Source organism: Vanacampus margaritifer, chromosome 1 (genome assembly GCF_051991255.1).
Source record: "Vanacampus margaritifer isolate UIUO_Vmar chromosome 1, RoL_Vmar_1.0, whole genome shotgun sequence".
Taxonomy (NCBI): Eukaryota; Metazoa; Chordata; class Actinopteri; order Syngnathiformes; family Syngnathidae; genus Vanacampus; species Vanacampus margaritifer.
In genome coordinates, this window is record NC_135432.1 from 1,901,017 (window position 1) to 1,923,630 (window position 22,614).

The following is a 22,614-nucleotide window of genomic DNA, read 5'->3' on the forward strand; positions in this document are numbered from 1 at the left end:
TGTATGTTTGCCCTCCTTGTGTCCACTTGCCAGCCTGCCAGAATGTTGAATTAGCATTTGATCGAGCCTGAAAGGAACACGGAAGTGGTGCGACTCTGCTGGGAAATGAAAATAGGGGGCGGGGGCTGAGATTGAGAAAGCTGGTTAATGGAGAAGGAAGCTTAAGGCTGGAGAAAATAGGAGGCGGGGGCGCAAAAACAGTTTGGGAAAGACTGTTGGTGGGAAAATTTGCATATTCCTGGGGTCCTTTCAGTGCACCATCAATGGGGGCTGTTTTAGGGTGCGACATTGAATCATAATGACTTTCTTATTTCCACTGTTCTTCTCTGGCTGGTGTGAGACATAAACTGTCTTTTGTCCTTGGTTGTCGTTCCTTGTCCCGCCTGTTTCGTTACCCAGGATCCTTAGTGCGTAGTCTCTTCCCCTCTCCTTTGTTGTGCGCAGGTAACCCTAGCGACCAGGATGAGAGCCGCGGCGGCATCCTGCGGCCGTATCCCGCGCGTGACAACGCTCCTTCCTGCGGCCTGAACAATGCGAGCATCTCCACGGCCGACAGCGGGCAGCAGACCCTGGCCGAGCCGCAGGTCTCCCCGGAAGACGCGCTGGGGCCGCTGCCCGAAAACTGGGAGATGGCCTACACGGAGAACGGAGAACTTTACTTCATAGAGTATGTTTCCGAGCATGGAAGTGCTCCACATTTAACGGCATGGGTTCACCTTTTGCTAGAACGGAAATAGTCGACGTAGCTCTCAATGTAGTCGACGCATCTTGTGTTGCACGTCCAGTCGCTTGTCCTCACAATGATGTGGCTTTCAAGTGGAAGTCAACCTCAAACATTTCTTGACAATAATATGTTATATGTGATAGTCTAAACATGGCATTGTGGTTAAGATTACATTTGTGGAATATGAGTTATGAAGCAAAGTCCAGATGTTTTTATCCATGTCAGGGGGCGGCCATTTTGCCTCTTGCTGTCGACTGAAGATGACATCACAGTTGCTCAGGCCTCATGCTGCATTCAAGGAAGGTCGGAAGTCGGATTTGTCCCAGTTGGCTTTTCCCCGTTCCGACCTGAAAGTGTTGGTGGCGAAAGTAAACAACCAAAATGGCGGATAGTGATAAATAGTTTTTTATTTTGGTCCTCAAAACACATTTTGACCTCCAATAAACTTGACTTCTCGCAATTTTGCTTCATTTATTGTTTTTATCTTATTTCAAAAGCATTCCATACAGTTCAGTAGGACCGTATAATTTCATGCGGGGAGATAAGCGGCAAACTGTCACCTACGTTGTGTTGCGTGAAGTTATGTTCAAAATGGATGAATGAAGAATGCTAGTTTTATACTTGAGTAAATTGTGTCTTACCATTCACGTTTCCATCGCGGTCGCCATGGGTAGAGTGACATCACATCGAAGTCGGTCGGTGTACTTTGGTTTTCGGACTTCACAAGCGGGATTTGTGAGTTCAAGGCCCGTACACACTTCCTGGTTTGAAGTTGGGAAAGTCTGGCTTCCCACTTTCCTCGAATGCATCATTAGGCAACATCCAATCACAGCTCACCTGCTTTCTGAAACTGCGTTATGACTGGTTGTCACCTGAGCAACATTGATGTCATCTTCAGTCGACAGCAAGTGGCAAAATGGCCGCCCCCTGAGATGGATAAAAACAGATGGATGTTGCCGCTTAACTCATATTCCACCAACACTAGATTAACCAGAATAGCATATTTAGAGTAGTGAGGCTGCATCGGACATATTATTGGAAAACAAAGAAAGAACTGTTTGTGTTGTCTTCCCCTTTAAAGCCCGCCCAGCCCTCAACCACTTCCCCGTTAATCCCCGCATGTGTGGATCTCTAAAGGAGATCAAACCCCGATCACCTGATTACCTCCACCTCTCTGTCCTCTCTGCAGCACAACAAAGGCACACCACCAGGACATGGCTGTGCATTTACAGAGCTTGTATGTTCATTTTTTTCCAATCACTATTGTTTACTTTACTTTACATTGAAGGGAGAAAAAAAAAAAAATAATCCAGGGATTGATTATGTCTTGGCTCTGTTTCTTGAATTTGTCTGTGCAGCAGAGGCCTGCGTTCCTTGATAAACAAAAAGTGTTTCAAATTGAAGTTGTGAGTGACGTGACTTGTGTTTTCGCTAAGAGGCTCTTTTGAACTCTTTTTCTTTCAGCCACAACACAAAGACCACATCATGGTTGGATCCTCGGTGTCGAGACAAAGCGTCCCGGCCTCTGGAAGAGTGCGATGATGATGGTAAACTCGCCTGACACAGAATTTAGGGGACCATTTTAGCAGTGTGAAATAATATTTAGGTATCTGGGGGGGGGAGAATTGGGCCAATACATCATGTCCAAGAGGCAGCTTGATGAATAACATTTACCAAGAAGCACATCTTGGGAAATTGCACCATCAAGTGGCGAAGAAGAAAGTAGCATGACGCTAGATAGCTAGCGCCGCTGTAGCTTTTGAGACGATGCCGCATCCTTTATTGCTGTGGTGTTCTAAGGGTTTTCTCCTTCCTGTTTTTCTTCTGTCGTGTCGTTCTTTCACTTCATTTCCTTCCTTCCTTCCCCATCCCTTTTCTGTTCCTTCATTCTGTTCCTCTTTGTTTCCGTCCTGCTTCGACCTTGGAGAAGAGGGGATACCTACGGAGGACCTGGACAGTGATCCAGGTAGGATGTCTCCCTTTTGTATCATCGTGCTCACTAGAAGCAGGTTTACACAAACGCACATTTGGGGCTTAATATAATAGGTAGCAGCAGTAAAAAAAAAAAAAGAAGATGCAATAATCAAATGAAAAATCTGATTATTATAATAATCCGGGAGCGAAGGGGGTTGCTTCAGTGAAAATGGCTGTGAGTTAATGACATCACAACAAAAGCAGGTCATGATTTTGTTGATGCTGCTTTGTGACAGCTTTGCACAAATGCCCGTCGCATTATTTCAGCCTAAATTGCGCACACAAATCATCAATTTGCGGTCAATGTGCTGATTTGATGCGGCAGTCGATTGTTGTTCATTTTTTTTACGCTTTCCGTCGCCTTCATTTCAGAGCTGCCGCCAGGATGGGAAAGGATAGACGACCCGGTGTACGGAATTTACTACGTGGAGTGAGTAAATCAGCTTGTTGGCACGTCAGCTCGCAGCTCGGAAGGAAATGAAGCCGTCTTCTCTTCGAAATGCACTTTACTGCGCATTTAGCTGTCAAATCTAACTACCATTTCCTCCCCTCGGTGCCAGTCATATCAACAGGAAGACCCAGTACGAGAACCCGGTGGCGGAGGTGCGGCGTCGCAAGATCTTGCAGGAGCAGCAGCCGCAGCCTCCAGAAGGTGAGCGGTACATTCGAGGTTGGTTTCCTGCCCATTTCTTTCTTTCTTTCTTTCTTTCTTTCTTTCTTTCTTTTCCATTTCTTGATGTCTGTGAGCGTCTCGTGCTTGTGATTGTCCACTCACTGCTCACCAGGGTTTGGATGCTCTAATCTTGATTTGCTGTATATTCGCTTGCCAAATGAGTCAAATTTATTGGAAATCTTTCTTCAATTAGAGCCCCGCCCCCAAGCCTTGGTGTTGCTCTTTGTACTTTTTCATTTCGTGATCAAAATCCATATCTGGTTTACATTGTTTTCACTTTACCATTAAAAGTGAATACTTGTTTTAGATCATCTTTTCATTTTTATACACATTCTCGATTTGCTTTATTGGCTTTGCTTTAGGGATGGACCGATTATCAGCCGGGCTGATTATAAGCGATGATATTTGGCCCTTTTGAAGCATGTTGGCCTCAAGCGATAAGTTGGCCAAGCATTAGTCAAAATTCCGGGAACTTCCTTTACTCTATGCTTTTATTTAATGAAAACAAAGATACAGTATATGGAATATTAACAATTCAATTATGTTGAAATGTTGAAAACTTTCAGTTGAAATCTTTAAGTAGACGTGCTTTTGCTATTTATGGTTAAATTTAAAAAAAAAAATCTATTCTCAAAGATTTAAAAAAGAAGATTGAAAATCAGAAAAGCTGTTGTGCTTAACTCATTGACTCGCAGCCATTTTGACTGAAGCAACCTCCTTCACTCCCGGCTGTTTTACTGAATTTTGACGGATTTTGCAAGGCCCACAGAATATTGTGTTCTGTTGCTATAAAAACATGGAACCAACCAAAAGAAAGTTTAGAGTCTCCTCTATCATCAGGACAAAAATAGTATGTTTCTATCTGTTTCCGTTTTGCAGCAATTAGCATTAGAATGTAACTAAGTTTCATCATTATTCACAAATCTGTTTAAAACACTGGGGTAAAAAAACGTGTTGCAACATGGCCCTGGCTGATCTCTTATACTCTGCTTCCACCTGCTGGCCGTTTTTCTAATAACTACCATTGCTTCGAGCAACCTCTTCAATTCAGAGGCTGAATCAAAGCCTTCTGTAACTCTCTAGCATAAAAAACAACAACATAAAAACGTATAAATAAGTCTTTGGGAGCATGGTAATATTTAAAATAGAACGTATTTATATGTTTTTGGGAGCAAATTAGTTCATATTTGCCAACGGTAAGTGTTAAAGTTTGTACTATTTAAACTTTTGACACCAGGATTACTGTATCTCTTTACTGCAATTGCTCATCGGCTCCAAATATTGTTTATCGACCTCCTTGGCTACTCATCATTGGTATCGTATCAGCTCTGAAAAACAAAACAAAAGAACATATCGATCCATCCCTACTTTACGTTGCTCCATGCTGAATGTTTGTTTAAAGTGAATGTAAAACTCTTAACTGTACGTATGCTTATTGTTTACACACCATTAGGTGCATCTGTCTTATCTAATGAGATCCCAAAGAAGAGCTGTTAATACTGTAAAACGTTTCCCTTGTAAAGAAAAGCATGCTCCGTTTTGATTGACACTGTAAAAGATGAGCTGTAGACTTTTAACTGTTTATTCTCATCATAGTTTGCAGTGTAGAACTCATAATGAGAGATGTTTATATACAGTATATTGAGCTACGTGAGCTGGACATTTTTGTATATAATCAATTAGCGTGTCGTCCAATAAACAATAATGTTCATGATTGCATTTTGTTGCTAATAAAAAGTGATCAATTGTGTTGGATCTCAAACGATGATGCGTCGTGTATCAAATGATCGGCCTTGTGAGTGTGTTTATGTTTTTGTCATGTTGATTTCTATGTGCTATTGAAACACACGTTTGTGCTGCATATGTGAGAAGCGAGCCGAACCAGAACCTGAAGATCTTTGTGTCTCCAGAGTGGATCGAGGAGCACTCTTCAGCTGCAGCGCCACTGGTGAACTACATTCCAAACCACCTGGAGACCTACAGGGACCCTCAAGTTCCACCAGCTCTACCTCCGGTCCCGACAGGAGCCAAACGTAAATGTCCAGCTTCACGCTCCTGTCATGTGGCATCGGGGTTTGTAGTTAGTCTTCATGTTTGTGGAGGAGCAAAAACTGCCAACATTAAAAAGGAATAAAAGTGAAAATAAAAACGCATATAAAAATAGATTTCAAAAATGATATTTAAATAGGAATAAAACAAAAACAAAATATACATCCATAAAATATATTTAAATGGAAATAGAAACAACAACAAAATATCTAGCCATAAATCAAAATAAATAAAAAACAAGATTCAAAAAATCAAAATAAATATAAAAATAAATCAATAAATAAAAAACGCTCTGCTCCTACATTTATTTATTTCATTCTGCAGACGCTCTGTCAAGACGAAATGTTATTCAAAGGAGGGACTTGTTGTCGAGCAACTCAAGTCGCAAGGTGACAGTGGACAAGATAGTCGTCCATTGCTCGAGGTCTCCATGCAGGCCGGCAAAACGTCCTTGTTGGCCCACCCTCTCAATCGACCATTGAAAGGCAGTTTGCAACGGCGGAGTCCAACCCAAGACACACTTTGGACCGCTCCCTCATTTGAATAACATTTTTTCCCTGACAGAGCGCCTGCAGCATGTGAGAACAGAGCTTTTTTATTGATTGATTGATATTTAATACTATTTATATATATATATTTGTATTTATTTCCACATTTATTTGTATTTTTTGGATCTCATAATTTAATTTTGTATTTATTTGTACTTTTATTTATTTATTTATGGATACATATATATATATATATTGTATTTAATTTTTTTGAATGCATTTTTTATATCTGTTTTTATTTTCACTTTATTTTTATTTTTGGATCTTGTATTTTATTCTTGTATTTATTTATGTATGTATGTGTGTGTATATATATATATTGTCTTATTTATTTATAAATATATATTCTTATTTATTATTAATTTATTTACTTTTACTTTTGGCAGTTTTGGTCCTCCATACATGTTATCAACATCTGCATTTGAATTTTGACTTGCAGTTTGCTCTTGTGCTGCAAAGTTTTGTCAGTCTTTGATTTATTACTAGCGAAAAATGTGAAATGCCAATTTGAATGTGTTGTTTTTGCACCACCGTGCAGGGGGGAAGCCATTCTTCACCAGAAACCCTGCAGAGCTGAAAGGAACATTCATCAACACAAAGTTGAAGAAGAGCCGTCGCGGCTTCGGCTTCACGGTGGTCGGAGGCGACGAGCCCGATGAGTTCCTACAGATCAAAAGTCTGGTGCTGGACGGACCTGCAGCCATGGATGGCAAGATGGAAACAGGTGCAGTACTCCGTTGGCATCACTAGGAGGCAGTGTTTTCTTTCGCAAGCCAGCAAGTGCTTTGAGCCTCTCGCTCACATCCACAACAAAGAGCCTGATGCTTTTCTGCATCTCAACAATGGTGAAATATTACACACATTTCTTGATAGGGGAACTTGAAACGTGATATGTGACAATTACTAAATGCTTAAAGTTGATATACTAGTAATAGGAAAGTGACTTTTTGATGTGTCGGTTGGACTTCATGAAGCAATTATCGTGTCAAACTTCATTGAGAAACAGTCCCCTCAGAAGTCTTTTTTTTTCTGGACACAGACGCTAGTAAGTCTGCTGTAATTTTGGATCCTTGGCATATTTTGATCTAAGCAGCACACAGTCCCATTTATTATTATTATGATGCCTTCTGGGAATTACAGGAAACCTCCATATATTTGCAGTTACATATTGACTGGATTTCAGACCAATGTTATAAAAGTCTTGGTATCATAATTCATTCATTAGTTTTTTGTTTTTTTGCGTTTGAGATGTCCTGTTTTGTTGATGCACCTCGTGAGGAAAAGTCTCCTGTGTAGTCTCCTTTGTCGTCACAATTTGCATTTTTTTTCCCTATCAATTGTTACTGTTTTAAGCTGCTTAAAGGCTCTTCTGGTTCACGTCACTTTGTTCAAATGTGTTATTTAGGCTAGCTCAGTGGTTCTTAACCTTGTTGGGGGTACTGAACCCCACCAGTTTCCTATGCGCTTTTACAGAATGCTGCTTTATTGAAAAATAAAAAAAAGGGTTGTTGTTTTTTTCAAATTCAAGACATAGGTAGGGTTAACTGGTGAACAAAATGAAGAGTGAGAGTAACTTTTTCATCCAATTTGGCTCTTTTCACCTTGAATTCAGAAAGTGTGTTCTTGTATTCCCCATCTCCATGTTGCTAGCTAGAATAGAATTGCTCAACTTGCCATTGCAACTTGGCTGTTTTCTTGAGATGGAACCCAACAGATGCAATCAAAACAGCAGAGGCCCCAGTTTTGAACCCTGTGGAACACCAGACACTCCATTATACATGCAAATTCATATTGCACATGTTGGTCTGACCACTTCCTTTTTTTCTTTTTTGCTCGACATATTAACTCTTTGACTGCCAGACGTTTTCAGAAAAGGGATGCCGTGGGTGCCAGCCGATTTAAGCATTTTGACTGATCTTTCAAGGTCCACAGAAAATTATGTGTTTGGACTATGGAAACACACATACTACCAAATGAAAGATTGGACTCTCATCTTTTATCAGAAAAAAAAGTTTGTTTCTATTCCTTATTCCGTTTTTCCGTAATCAACAATAGAAAATGGTTAGTTTCACCTCTGTTTTGAAACAAACGTCTTTTAACGTCTTTGGCACTCATCCCTAGGATTTTACTAAACGTTATTTAACGTTTTTGGCAGTCAAAGAGGTAATGTTATGAAGGGAGTATAACAATACTAAAACAAATCACACGACGTACCATCACAACAGCCACAAGTGGACTACTGAGCGCACCAAATTCCCTGCAGCACAGACAGGCCAAGAAACGTTGCGGGACGTATCGTCATCAATCATTTGAGTCAGGTCGTATGGCGTGACTTCCACCCGAACCCAGGCTAAAAACCACTGGGCTAGCTAATATTTATTGATGAGCCTCGTGTGAAGCTTGTTTGTTATGAATCCGTTCACCGTAAAGTAATGTTCGCCGCACTCTATTCAAATGAGTGGAAAGCGCTCTAATCGGCCTCCTTCTCTAGTTTTTATTATTTATTTTTTTTTTTTCTGGAGAATCGGCCTCCTTCTCGTAACACGCGCCTGTTGTGATGCAGGTGACGTCATCGTGAGTGTGAACGACACCATCGTGCTGGGTTACACCCACGCGCAGGTGGTGAAGATCTTCCAATCCATCCCCATCGGCTCCATGGTGGACTTGGCCTTGTGCCGCGGCTACCCGCTGCCCTTTGACCCCGACGACCCCAACACCAGTCTGGTCACCTCGGTGGCCATCTTGGACAAGGAGCCTATTATCGTCAACGGGCAGGAATCCTTCGACTCTCCTTCCAACGCGAGCGGGCCGCACAACGGCCAGCGCGAGCCGCGGGGGGCGCACAGCCCGTCCGCCGAGGCTCTGGCCAACAGCCTGCACGGCTACGCCAGCGACGTGGTCACGCTGGCCTCGTCCATCGCCACCCAGCCCGAGCTCATCACCATCCACATGGAGAAGGGAGACAAAGGGTTCGGCTTCACCATCGCCGACAGCCTGACCGGCGGCGGGCAGCGGGTCAAGCAGATCGTGGACTACCCGCGCTGTCGGGGCCTCAAGGAGGGGGACATTCTGATGGAGGTGAACAAAAGGAATGTCCAGAACATGAGCCACAACCAAGTGGTGGACCTGCTCAGCAAATGCCCGCGAGGGAGTGAAGTCACAATGCTGGTGCAAAGAGGTACGTAGGCAATTATTGCCATTACAGTTTGATCACAAGGGATGCGTCCCGTAAAGAAACCAGATCATAAATAATCATACGTTGTTTTACCTCTGATACACTTTAAACACATTTGAATTCTTAAAGCTAGGGGTGTCAAATGAGTGCGTTAACACCATCATTTTTTTTTGTTACGCGCAATTAATGACCCGCCCTTTCTTGGAATTGAAACTGGGGGGATTCCAGTTTCAACGCAGCAGACACGTTCACGTCAAAATCGAGCAGCAATAAATGTGATAATAATGCAGATATTTGCGGAGACTTTGGTCAAGTTGTATTTTACAATTTGAAAAAAGTTACTTCATGTTAAAGAATAGACAGTTCTTAACTCATTTGCTCCCAAAAACATATAAATACGTTCTATTTTAAATGTTTTAAGTGTCCCAAGTGCCACAGCATACAGAGGATGCAGCTTCTGAACTAACAAGAATGCTTCATGCAATTGTAGTTATTACAAAAAGGGCCCGCAGGTGGCAGCAGAGTATAAGAGATCAATCAGGGCCATGTTGCAAAAAGCCCCAGAAAGAAATAGACTTTTTTTTTCCCCGATGAAAGAAGAGACTCAATCAGTCAAAATCCAGTAAAACAGCCAGGAGCAAAGGGGGTTGCGGCAGTCAAAATGGCTGCGAGTGAATGAGTTAATGAAATATTGCAATATTAAACTAAGTTATGCTCTGAAATTCAACGCGTATAAATGATAATAAACAACATGTGATGTTTTCACACACCAATTTCAAATGACCTCAACACAAATCAATATTACACTCGTTTTTACAGTACAGTACATCTTTTTAATTTTAATTTAATTTTATGAATTATTATGAAATTACTATATCTATGACACATTTCTATTAGTTCAACTTTTATTTTAACAAGAGTATGAAAACTTAGAAAAAAATATTCTATTGTTTATTTTGTTGTACATTTAGAACAGATGAAATTTGCGATTAATTGTGGTTAACCATCAAAGTCATGCGATTAATTACAATTAGAAATTTTGTGCCGATACTACCAGTACATTTGCTACATAAAATGTCCCAATAAACAGTGAGAAATATAAATAGTACCCTGAGATTAAAATGGTATTAGATTGACCTTTTGTCGGCTATTTTTTAAAAAGAGGCTGATACCGATATTGGTCAAAATGCCCAATATCGGTCTATCCCTACATTCACGACACCCAACTCTAAATCCGGACTTGCATCACGTATACGGCACCTTCACAGCCGTCACTTAAAAAATCTGTAATATTGGGGAACCGTGACGTAGTGTGGGTTCACCGTATTCCGGGAGGAAATGGTGAATGACTGAGCACATTTCAACGGATGTTTTATCTGGTGAAGGAGTGAACTGGATGACTCCAACGAAAAAGTTGAGTGAGGAAGCAGAAGAAGAAAAATTAGGAGGCGCATGAGTCGTCAATGTGGCAGCTCGGAAGGAGGAGTGAGGAGGCGATTGGCTTGGATGAATGCATGAATGCATGAATGTGGGATGAAGTGGGAGATTGGCGCATGACACACCATGGATGAATGGAGGGCGGGGACTCGTGGAGAAGTGATGCATGCAGTGATGCTCCAATGCTCTCTAGTTCTGGGCGTTAACTCATTTGCTCCCAAAGACGTATTTATACGTTTTTTTTAAATGCTTTAGCATACAGAAGGCTTTGATGCAGCCTCTGAACTGAAGAGGACACTTAAAGCAATGGTGTAGTTATTACAAAAAACGGCCAGCAGGTGGCAGCAGAGTGTGAGAGATCAACCAGGGCCATGTTGCAAAAAAGCTATTTTCCCCACTGTTTTAAACAGATTTGTGAATAAACTATATGCTAATTGCAGATAGAAATATACTTTTATAGACTCTAATCTTTCTTTTGGCTGCTGGGAGTGAATGACTAATCACTTTTTTGTGTGATTTTTATGTTTGTACTGTAAGTGCATTCTGACGGGGTTTTTTTAGATAGCAGAATTGTGGTTCACTGAGGAGACGACAGCCATTTTGACTCTGGTGGACGATTCCATTCATATAAAAAAGGGTTACGTGCATGAAATCTTTTTGTACAAAATCACGCTAGCTCCCTAAAGTCACACACAGAAAATGCTGTTTTCAATCCAGACTCGCTTTCCCCGTTGTGTCCACCGGACGTTGTTGAACGTCACGACCCGGATCCCAATTACCGTCAGGTTTGGCGTAAGCTCCCCACATTAATTATGCCCTCTAATGAGTTGACCTTGTGCGCCGCCGCTCCAATAACACGGCTTTATTGTGTTAAATGTCAGCATCATTACAGGCCTGCAGGTCCTATTGTGTGTGCGTGAGGTGATGTTCTGACGTCAGTCTACGGAGGGAATGAGAAGCCAGATGAAGTCATTACATACTACTTTTGTTTGTTTTCCGAGCTGGGTCTCAGTCTGTCAGTGGTCCATGCTGCGAATCATCTCAGTGTCATTCCTGCCTTTCCAGATGAGCGGCCAGCTGATGAGGGACAGGAGCGCACCAAAAGTGGCTCGCGTGTTCCAAATGTTGATAAATGAAGCCGTTCACGCTCAAATGACTTCCTGATTTGTATGCAAAAGACGCTGCCTGACTCAGGATATTCTCATACAAGCTGTCGCTTGGCTGATTTTTTTTTTTAAAAAGAATTCACTTTGACCTGTGAGCAAGAACTTGAGATAAGAGCGGTGGTGTATGATGGCAGTGAACTCAACTCACTTCACAACAAGCAGCAGTTAGGCAGGTTCGGAAAAAAAAATAATTTGAAAAAGGCTTCAAAAGAATGATAAATAAAAGACATTGTATCAACCACTGTTAGCACTTTTCATGTTGATCTCATTTATTTTTTTCTTTTCATATTATCACTTTACAACAAAAGACAAAGATAACGATATTCATACATTCCTAAATACTAAATTTTAAAGTATTGTAAAACAGTCAAATGTTCTGCTTGCGATTCATATTTTTATTGACCCCACCCCCCATTTTTTTTTTTTATTATATTTTTTCTAGCTAGGACTATGCAATTCATCGAAATTCAATTACAATTTCAACAATTACAAAATTGCCATAAAAGATTATTACTAATTTTGAGTGTTTAAATGTAAACATTTGCACTTATTTATTTTAAAATAACTAATGTAGTAAATGTTGTTTGGTCCAAAAGGAACTTGCATAATTACAATGTTTCAAAGAAATGTATTTGCCTTATAATTTTTTTATGTTTAAATATTTTCTTGTTTTGCACCAAAAAACAAACAAATTATTGTCCTCCTAATCGTGATTTCAGTTATTGCCAAATTAATCATGATGAACTCATTTACTCCCAAAAATGTATAAATGTGTTCTATCTAAAATATTACCATTATTACCAATTTTTTAAAATGTTTTTTTAATGTTAGAGCATAGCATACAGAAAGCCATTGTTTTCACCAGCAGTGTGAATATCAATGAAACTTGCTGCAAAACGTAAACAGATATATATATTAAATATATACTTTTTTCCTGATGAAAGAAGAGACTTTAATCTTCCTTTTGTTAGGTTCCATGTTTTTATAGCAATAGAACACAATATTCTTGCAGAATCAGTCAAAATCCAGTAAAACGGCCGACAAGCGAAGGGGGTTGCTTCAGTCAAAATGACTGCTAGTGAATTGGTTATTATTTTCTTCATAATCGAGCAGCCCTATTTCTAGTTATAACACTCAAAGCAATGACATTTTAACAGAATGCAATGGATTTGAAATGGGTTATTGAGCCTATGTTACGGACAAATCTGTTGAAAAACACTGGCCAAAGAGCCTTTTTGCAACATGGCCCTGGTTGATCTCGTATACTCTGCTGCCACCCGCTGGCCGATTTTCTAATAACTGCCATTGCTTTAAGCAGCATCAAAGCCTTCTGTATGCTCTTGCATAAAAAAAACATTAAAAAAAATGATATACAGACGCTCCCCAACTTACGAACGAGTTACGTTCCGAGCGATCGTTCGGAAGGTGAATTTGTTCGTAAGTTGCTTCAGTACCATATTTTGTATTATAATTTATGTTTAAAGAGAATACGTACAGTACTGTACTACGTATGTGCGAGAGACACACACAGTATGTACATGTACGTAATAAGATAAATAAAATGAAGTTTAACTTACTTTTGGAAGATGTACTCGATGCTTAAGGATTTGATAGAGGAGGAAGAGGAGGATTTTATATCATGAGAGGTTCTTCGTCGTCGCTGGAATGGGCTTCAAAAGTTACTTCCTCCTCCGTAACTTCAATGTAGGAAGAAGTTGAGGGTTGATGAGTATCTTCCTTGGAGGATTTACTAGAAACTGGCCGAAAGAAGCGATCTAACGACGATTGCACAGTTTTCTTCTTTTTTCATCATAAATGCTGCGGTAGCACCGTATGGCGTCATTCAATTGATTTGCAACCTTTGTGCAACGTTCAATATTTGGGTCTTGCTGCTGGAAGAGTGCGATGGCTTTATCTATGAGCGACAGGCGTTTCTTCTTCTTCCTCCTCCTCGACACGTTGCTGAGCCTCCAATGCTGGGTGAGCTCTCACAGCGCCAAGCGTCGGTATTAGCGGCGGAAAGAAGCACTTCAGTACTCGGAAGAAGGCGCGCATACAAAATCGAACTTACAGCAGACATGTTCGTATGTACCGTTGTTCGTAACACGAATGTTCGTAAGTAGGGGAGCGTCTGTAAGTACTTTTTGGGACATGGCAATATTTAAAATAGAACGTTTTTATATGTTTTTGGGAGCAAATGCAAAAAAAAAAAAAAAAAAAAAAAGAAGCTATTCTTTACAAATCTTGGTTCTAGGTGTGAGAAATGTGATTGGTAGCACAAGATCATTCCTCGTCAGCAAAGGAGCTACGAGGAGGTGAGGTAAGGCCGATCAGAGGTGAAATAAATAAGAAGGCTGAGGATCACGTTTCAAGTATTGGACAGAGGCAGTGAGAAATGTGTGAGAGTGGCTTCAACGGATCTTTAAAAGCTCTCCAAGTGTGTGTGTGTGTGTGTGTGTGTGCGTGTGTGCGTGCGTGCGTGTGTGTGAGTGTGTGTAAAAGCTGATGATGCTTGAGCAAAAAGCAACAAAGCCAACTGCTAAAGAGGTGACCTTATTTTTTGACCGTGTCAGAGTAGCTCATCTTGTATTGATGTTTTTGCATCAATGGCGATTGCATCAAGATGTCCCGTCATGACAGAATGCAGAATGATTCAAATGGGGGGAAAAAAAAATATGGATGGTGGGAGTGATTTTCAGGTCCTTTCTCGTGATAAAAGGTTGCAGAAATAAAAATACTTGACTCGATTAGCCATTTTCAGCAGTCAAAAGTTAATATTTTGGTCTAGAGCTAATTTAATAACTTCATTATTTTTCATGTCCAATGAATACCTTTAAAAACATTTTGCCGCTTCCTGTCAACTGAAAATGACGTCACAGGTGCTCAGCTGACGACGACCAATCACGGTCACGTGACTCTTGCAAACTGAGCCATGATTGGTCATTACTTGAGCCCTTTGCACGTGTGATGTCATCTTCAGTTGACGGCAAGCGGCAAAATGTGTTTGTAACCCTATAAAGCCTGAAACATGAAATACAAGAGAGAAAATTCAGATTATTTGTAAATCGAGTATTTATTGGTCCTTTTGAACAAACAACAACAAAAAATGAAAATTTATTTCCGCATATGACTTTTGATTTGTGTCATATTTGATGCATCCAGTCACAATGCTTTAAATTTGTACATTTTTTACTGTCAGAAATATAATAATAAACAGACATATCAAACATCCCAAAATCAAAAAGAACATTTCCCACTATAAATTATTATATAATTATAAGTATAGGTGTCTTTCCTTTCTCAATTTAGGGGATCTTGCAAGGTCACTGGAAAAGTCATCAGATGGGTCACACTGCCCTCTAATGGATTATCCGTGCAATGTGAAAAATATTATGCTCATAAAATAGAGGGCTCAAAATGTCTTGTCGTTGGCGTTATCGAGTTAAAGGTTTTCAATGTACATGAATAATAATGACGTTGTCACATTAATTATAGACAAAATCTTAAATTCTTACTGCTGAAAATGACTAAATGAGTTAAGTATCCTCTCACCAGCAGAACCCTCCCGCCGTGCAGTGTATCGGATCATGAAATATTACAATAGTGACCTAAGCGCAATGCTCTGAAATTCAACCCGTGATGTTTTCACACACCAATTCCTTCCCCTTAAAAAGGAGGGCAGGCCAAGCAACGAGTTCTCCATCTTGTCTTCCCGCTACAGTTGCCATGACAATGGTGCACAGTGCACCTGTCCCCCGAGAGAGGCGCGGAAAAAAATCCCCGAGAAAACGAGACGGCATGCAGAAGCGTGCAAATGACGAGCGAGGGGAGTGAAATGCGATGACGGCGGCTGATGATGATGAAATGTGGCGATAAAGCGAGAGGGCGACGCTCTTTTAGGGCAACTTTAATGGCGCAAGGACAAATGTTAGCAGGTTTGTCTCAACAAAAGAGAACATTAGTCATGATGAACGCTAAGCCAAGGCCGCCTCGTCCCCGCTTCAGCTTGAAGGAAGTGAGCTACTACCAAACGAAGCATGATGGCAAACACAAATAGTGTCTGTTTTCTTGAACGTGCCTTTCGAGCTCCACATTTCTATCGCGCAGTGAGATGAAACACGTACGCCAATGAGACTGCGGTTGCAGCTGCAGAAATGCAAATGGCGTGTATTTGCTTCTGCCTCCATTCCTCAAATGAATTTGTAATTTGGCTTCTTTGCAATTTCCCGCCGGGCTGCGCCGTCCTGCTTCACAGCCACGCGTGCTACTTGCGCTCACCTTCAATTTATTCACTGTATTTTCCCTCGTCATTTGAATCATGATGAGCACACTTGCAACATGCACAAGTGCAGGAAGTCAATGCTGGGAGCCTGCAGGTTTACATCCCTACATTTAACATTATTACCTTTTTTTTTTTTTACATACCTGTAACATAACTTTTCATTTACTGTACATAGTAAATTTTATTTTATTTACGTGTAAAGCGTGCTTTCACCAGTTAAGGTGCTTCACATTCAAGTTAAATCAAATTAAAGTTAAATTAAAGTAAAAAAATATGTTTTGTTCGGTCTCTCTGTGCAGCCATTCGCGGTGGTTTGGGACCCTGCTCTACATTAAATTATCAAAATCATAAGCAACAGTAAGAAACTGAACAAAACTGTGGTAAAAGACAAAAAAAAAAAAAAAAACTTTATGACAGGCAATTTCCGGAAAGCTATTAAATGTATTAAAGTCTCTTTTTTATTTTAATATTATTATTTGTATTTATTTTTTTATCTTAATATTATTATTTGTATTTATTTTTTTATCTTAATATCATTATTTGTATTTATTTTTTTATCTTAATATTATTAGTGTGTGTAGTGCAGTGGTTCGTAACCTGGGTTCAATTGAACCCCAGGGGTTCTGTGAGTCGGTCTCAAAGGTTCAACTGATTTGTTTTGTTGATTGGCTGCAAGTGATCGCGCTTCATTGATTGGCCGATCTGTGCTGCAGGGAATTTGATCCACTCACTAGTCGACTTACTTAAAAAAAAATTTTTTTTGAAGAAAGTGGTCGGACGAATATGTACAGTATGAATTGACATGTATAATGGAATGTTTGGTGTTCCACAGGGTTCAATTCTGGGGCCTCTGTCGTTTTCATTGTGTTTGCTGCCCCTCGGTTTCATCTTAAGAAAACAGTGGTAGTTGATTTAAAGTGCTGTATAAAAATAGAGCTAAGTGATGTGAGTCAGCGTCCTAAATGCGTGATTTGCAATCCAACACGACTCGCTAGCTCACAAAACTAAAGGCACACTTCCTTAAGGTGGGAAATACCTGAACACACTTTATGAATTCAAGGTGAAGAGAGACAGATTCCATGAAAAAGCTACTCTCACTCTTGATTTAGTTCATCAGTAAACTTTCTCTCATTTTGTAGCAAACTTGGTGGATTTCAGTACCTCTAACCAGGTTAGGAACCACTGGTGGAGCGGAACTGCACTCAAACTTGAAATGTGATATGATATTTCCCCTTCCACTGGGCGCTTGACTTATTACAGCCGAAATGTTCAAGAGGAATAGTACTAAAACCATTAAGGCCTAAAGCGCCTGACAAAACATGCCTCTAAAACCCACGAAAACTTGAAGTTTTCCTGGAAATTCAACAATATTGTCAATGACTCCGCCGCTGTAGGTGGCGCTATACAGCATAGAGATGTGATCCACCAGTCATTTAAAAGAAGAAGAAGAAGACCAGGAAGCGACTGCACCGTGCGATGACGTCAAATGAGTTTGCAATTCTTGATCAACCGTAGCGTTTCTTTGCTGTTTTCCATCTAAAATATAATTAATATTTGCTTCTTTAATCAATTCCCAAAAGATTTATGTTTGCTCGTCCCCCCAAACGTACCTTACTTCATCGTCCGACATTGCTTTGTGACCGCAAACGTACGTGTGACGTAAAATTCGGTCAAAACGTGCGACGTATATCCGGTCTTGCCAGCGGTTATTTGCTAAACCTTTTTTCCATAGCCAAAGTTAGCATTTGGCTTTTTTCGATACGCTTCAAAAAATCTACCCCACCAAGTGTAAAAACTTTTTTTTGAATTTCTAGGGTTTCCATTCAGTTTTATTTTCGCATTTCTTGAAAATTCGAATGAAAACGGGTGGATGGAAACCCCTTTATTGTCTACAAACATATTTCTTAGCAGTATGTCACTGTCAAGCGGTTACACTAGTTGGAAGTCCTTCCGCGCCGTCGTCAATCGCCGTCAATTATTTCCTAACTCGCGCAAATTTGCATCAGCCATGAACGCGCGAATAGAATTCCAAGACTACGAGGCCCACGTCAACCTCTTGTGTGCATTCTGATGCATTTCGTCGGCTAAGAGACCGAGACTTTGTCAAAACAAAACAAAAATGATGTATCCGCTTTCCCAGGTTTAAAGGTAGAAGAGCGCTCCTAGTGGTAAAAGCACGGTAATGCGCTACTGGGCAAAATGGGTTAAGTCGACGGGAGAATATGAAGGTGCATAAATGAGCGACTTTGACGTTTACGGAAGGCCTCAAATTGCACGGGGGCGTGCCTCTGTCCTCTTTCGCACATAGGAGCATTTCGCCCTGAACTTTGTGCAACTTCTCCATCGACATTCGAATATAACACAAAGCGTGTGTGAAGTTGCACGCGTGCATTTCTAGATGCTTCATCAGATCTGCGTGTGTGCACGAACATGCTGCTCTCATAAATGTTTCATTGACTCCCAATGATGCATTTAATGTCATTTTGAGATGCTGCGGATGTTGCATGTTGGCAAAGCCATTTTTGAGTCTTTCCTCATGTTCATTGTTCTGTTTTTCAATACGCCGTACGGCTGGAGTTACAATTCAGTTCCTGGTCCTAATTTTGGTGACCTTGATTTTCATGTGAAGACTTTGAGTGGCATGTTTTTGTTGACCTCTGCACCTGGGGTCACCTGTCATTGAAATGTGAGCTTCTAATACGTAGATTCCAAGCCTGCACACTTTGTCAGCAGCGCCGCTCTCTTGCTAGCTAGCATCCCATAATCCGATGCGAGTGAGCGAGGAAGTCAGAGAGGGGAAATAGCAAGGATGAATTATGAATCATGTAGGGAGATGGCTTTTGCAGCAACAGAGAGTTTTAACATTTAATGATTTTTTTTTTTTTTTTTTGCTATTGCAGCAGTAAGAGCTTAATGGATGAATGCATGCGCGTTTCTGGTCGATTTCTCTGTGCATGTAAGGATTTGCATATACTGTAAAAAAAAAAAAAAATAAATAATAATCTTTCCGCCATTTTGTTATGGCAAATTTAGTGCATAACGTTTTTACATATCAATACATGTTTTCTATTGTTATGGTATGTTCATATGTTCAAAGGTGAATAACTTTGAGGTGAATTGTTCAAACAGACGGTCACATTTAAATACTTGACTTAATGTGCTTTTTTTAAGCCGGATCTTGTAGCCACAAAGCCATATTAATGCGCCACACATCTAGTGCTTAAAATATAAAATATTGTATGGCCTTTAGTGGAGTAAATCAATACTTTTATAAACGAATCTGTCATCCTACAAATTCAAAAATTAACCTTCATTTGAACAAAGGTAGCAGAAGAACACACCAGATGAGTCTGCTGTCTGCCGCTAATTACGAGTGGAACAGTCAGCTGCATAAACAATTATATTTTTATAACTTATAGACAATTTATATATTTGTTGCTTCATTTGATTGAACAAAGAACTTTGCATAGCATGGTGAATTTTCAACAAATAGCCTACTCTTTTGTTAAAGGGGAAGTCAACCCCCCCCCCCCCCCAAAAAAAAAGTATTCTGGTTAATATTGTGTTAGTGGAATATGAGTTAAGCAGCAAAATCATGGTTGTTGCCTGAGCCCTGAGTAACAAAATGGCCGCCCCCTGAGATGGATAAAAACAACTAAATTTTTCTGCATAACTCATATTCCACAAATGTAATATTAAAATTGATTCAAACCCAAAAATGTGTAAATATGTTGTTGTTTTTATATACTTTGTCCTTTACTTTAAATGTTTGGGAGTGTTTTTTTTATGCAAGCGCATACAGAAGGCTTTGATGCCGTATTTAACATGAAGAGGCGGTTTAAAGCAATAGTAGTAAGCGGCCAGCAGGTGGCAGTAGAGTATAAGAGATCAGCCAGGGCCATGTTGCAACAAGCTCTTTTTGACACTGTTTTCACCAGGAATGTGAATATTGATGAAACTTAGCTATATTCGCTAATGGCTGCAAAATGGAAACAGATAGAAATATAAAAAAAAATTTCGCCCCAATCTTTCTTTTGGGAGGGTCCATGTTTTAATAGCAATAGAATGCAATATTTTGTGGGCCCGGCAAAATCAGGTCAAAATCCAGTAAAACAGCCAGGAGCGAAGGGGGTTGCTTCAGTGAAAATGGCTGCGAGTGAATGAGTTAATCAGAATGTTATCTTTAGACGAGTGTGGTCGCATATAACATAATATTGTCAAGAAATGTTTAACTCTTTGACTGCCAGACGTTTTCAGAAAAGGGATGCCGTGGGTGCCAGCTGATTTAAGCATTTTGACTGATCTTTCAAGGTCCACAAAAAATTATGTGTTTGAACTATGGAAACACACATACTACCAAATGAAAGATTGGACTCTCATCTTTCATCAGAAAAAAAAAGTTTGTTTCTACCTTATTCCGTTTTTCAGTAATCAACAATAGAAAATGGTTAGTTTCACCTCTGTTTTGAAACAAACGTCTTTTAACGTCTTTGGCACTCCTCCATAGGATTTTACTAAACGTTATTTAACGTTTTTGGCAGTCGGTTGATTTTCCCTTTATTTATTTTGACATTTTACTGTACATTGGTAATATAAAAGAAATGGAGAAGAGGAATAGTGACAAAATGCTGTAAGATTTTTAAGTGGTATGTTGGAGTGAAAAATGAATTCCCTTCTGTGTCGTTCATGCATTCATTTGTCTATTTTTGTCACACATGCGCACGCTGCTGTATTAGGTAGCAGCAGCAGCAGCAGGCAGAAAGAAGAGGAAAAAAAATCTTAGTACAGAGAAGATAGAGTCAGTCAGCGTTCACGGCAAATGTCGATGAATCAAAGTGCTTGTTTTGCTGAAGTGTGTTTGGTGCGAACAGGAAGAAGCGGGAACGTGGCTTCATCCCAACATTCTCCCCTGATAACTGCCGAGAGTATGAATATTTCATTAGCACAAATGAGATTGATCTTCTGTGTTTATGAGAAAAGGGGGCGATGGGGGGGGGGGGGGCTCGACCCGAAGCAGACCGGCTTCTGAAGCGGAATGGGCGATGCGCTCGAGTGAAGCTGCGGCTTTTCATATCAAAGTCAAGCTGCTGAGACTTGTATCGTCGAGTGAGCGGTCTTGGGGGGGGGGGGGGGGGGGTGGGGGGGGGGGGGGGGGGGGGGGGGGGGTCGCTCGGGGTGGGCGGTCTCTGCTTTGAGCTCACGTGGGAGACCTGTGTCCGAGAATGGCCGACCTGAGCCGCTGCCGCTCCGCTGTCAGTCAGCCTGTCAAACGCAGGAAGCTCCTCTGCGAATAGCGAGCCCGAGAGCGAGCGCTGAGTGGAGCGGGAGTCGGCACGGGGGGTGGAGGGGAGGGGGGGAGGGGGGGGAGGGGGGGGGGGGGAGGAGATCACTTAGATCGGCGAGGAGCTCGCTGTTGCTCAGGCAGAGCCGTCCGGAAAAGGAATGAGAGAACTGGCGAGCTGCGGGAGGAATTGTGTCCGTTTGTTTGGAGTTTCTCATCAATAGTGTCGGAGTGCAGAGGTCATTAATGATTTCTTTATCTCTCTGCCGCTGCTTTGCAGGAGTCGTGCCTGCCAAGAGGAGTCCAAAGCTGGTGGTGAGTATTGCAAATCAGTGTGTGCGCGTGGTGTGTGCGTGTTCTATTTTGAGACGCAAAGATATGAGAAGACATCAAACTACTTGTGTCTTTCTTTGTCCTGTCACCACTGCTCATCGTCACTTGTTCTTTCTCAGCCACTTCTTTCCTTCCCCCCCCCCCCCCCTTCTGCTGTATTCTGCCCGCAACTCTTCACTGTGGCCATGCTGCCGTCCGACCACCATTTAAGCAAAGCCTTGTTTGACTAGTGGCCAGCTGTCGGCCCCCACTGAGGGAGGATTGGAGGCGTGATGCTAAGAGAAAGGAACACCCAAAGCCAGTGTTGGCGTCACTGTAAATTTGACTCTTTTTTTTTTTTTTTTTTAGAGTGGGACCAAATAGACTCACTTTTAGAGTCATATTTACACTTAAAACAGAGTAAGATAAAGAATTAGAAAAAAATAAAAGTCAAGGAATGAGGAATTAACTCACGACCTTCAGTTTGGGAGACTGCCACACTAACCACGCGAGCTATGCCCCTCCTACTGTTTGCTTTTCTCCAAGAGGAGACCAAACGTTTTTTTCTTCTTCTTGGAGTTAGGAAGATTCCAGCTGACACGAGACAAATACTAACGCACAGCAGGAGATGTGTGGCTCAGGGAGTAGATTGGCTGCCTCCCAAGCTGAAGATCATGAGTCCGTTCCTCAACCCTTGAGTGACTTTTTTTCCCCTTCAAATTCTGTATTTTACTCTCTTCCAAGTGTAATTTGGTCCCACTCTAGAGTCAAATTTACAGTTACAGAATTTACTGTGTAACCGGGAAGGGGGGGGGGGGGGGGGCATTAGGTTAGCATGGGGGGAAGATGCTTGTTTTGAATTTTTTAAGCTAATTTACTAAAAATGCGCAAAACGGTAATGCGACTTATGCCCGTTTCCATCTGTTCCATCTGTACACCATAGAGATGTGACCTACCAGTCATTTAAAAGAAGAAGAAAACCAGGAAGCGATG

The 22,614-nt window shown here is 41.0% G+C and overlaps 1 protein-coding gene across 15 annotated transcripts in view; it reads left to right on the forward strand.

Annotated features, from left to right (window-relative positions):
• Positions 1-22,614, forward strand: part of LOC144052449 (membrane-associated guanylate kinase, WW and PDZ domain-containing protein 1-like) — a 118,369-nt gene that overhangs the window by 62,644 nt on the left and 33,111 nt on the right. For 7 of the 15 annotated variants that reach the window (XM_077566642.1, XM_077566522.1, XM_077566531.1 and 4 more), the window contains 10 exons: positions 400-667; positions 1,914-1,961; positions 2,189-2,271; positions 2,652-2,690; positions 3,071-3,128; positions 3,259-3,368; positions 5,282-5,404; positions 6,507-6,692; positions 8,532-9,146; positions 21,590-21,624. In XM_077566642.1, coding sequence (XP_077422768.1) covers positions 400-667; positions 1,914-1,961; positions 2,189-2,271; positions 2,652-2,690; positions 3,071-3,128; positions 3,259-3,368; positions 5,282-5,404; positions 6,507-6,692; positions 8,532-9,146; positions 21,590-21,624 — 1,565 coding nt within the window. The remainder of the gene's footprint in view (positions 1-399; positions 668-1,913; positions 1,962-2,188; positions 2,272-2,651; positions 2,691-3,070; positions 3,129-3,258; positions 3,369-5,281; positions 5,405-6,506; positions 6,693-8,531; positions 9,147-21,589; positions 21,625-22,614) is intronic. The other 8 variants (XM_077566566.1, XM_077566573.1, XM_077566539.1 and 5 more) reach the window with 7 other exon arrangements.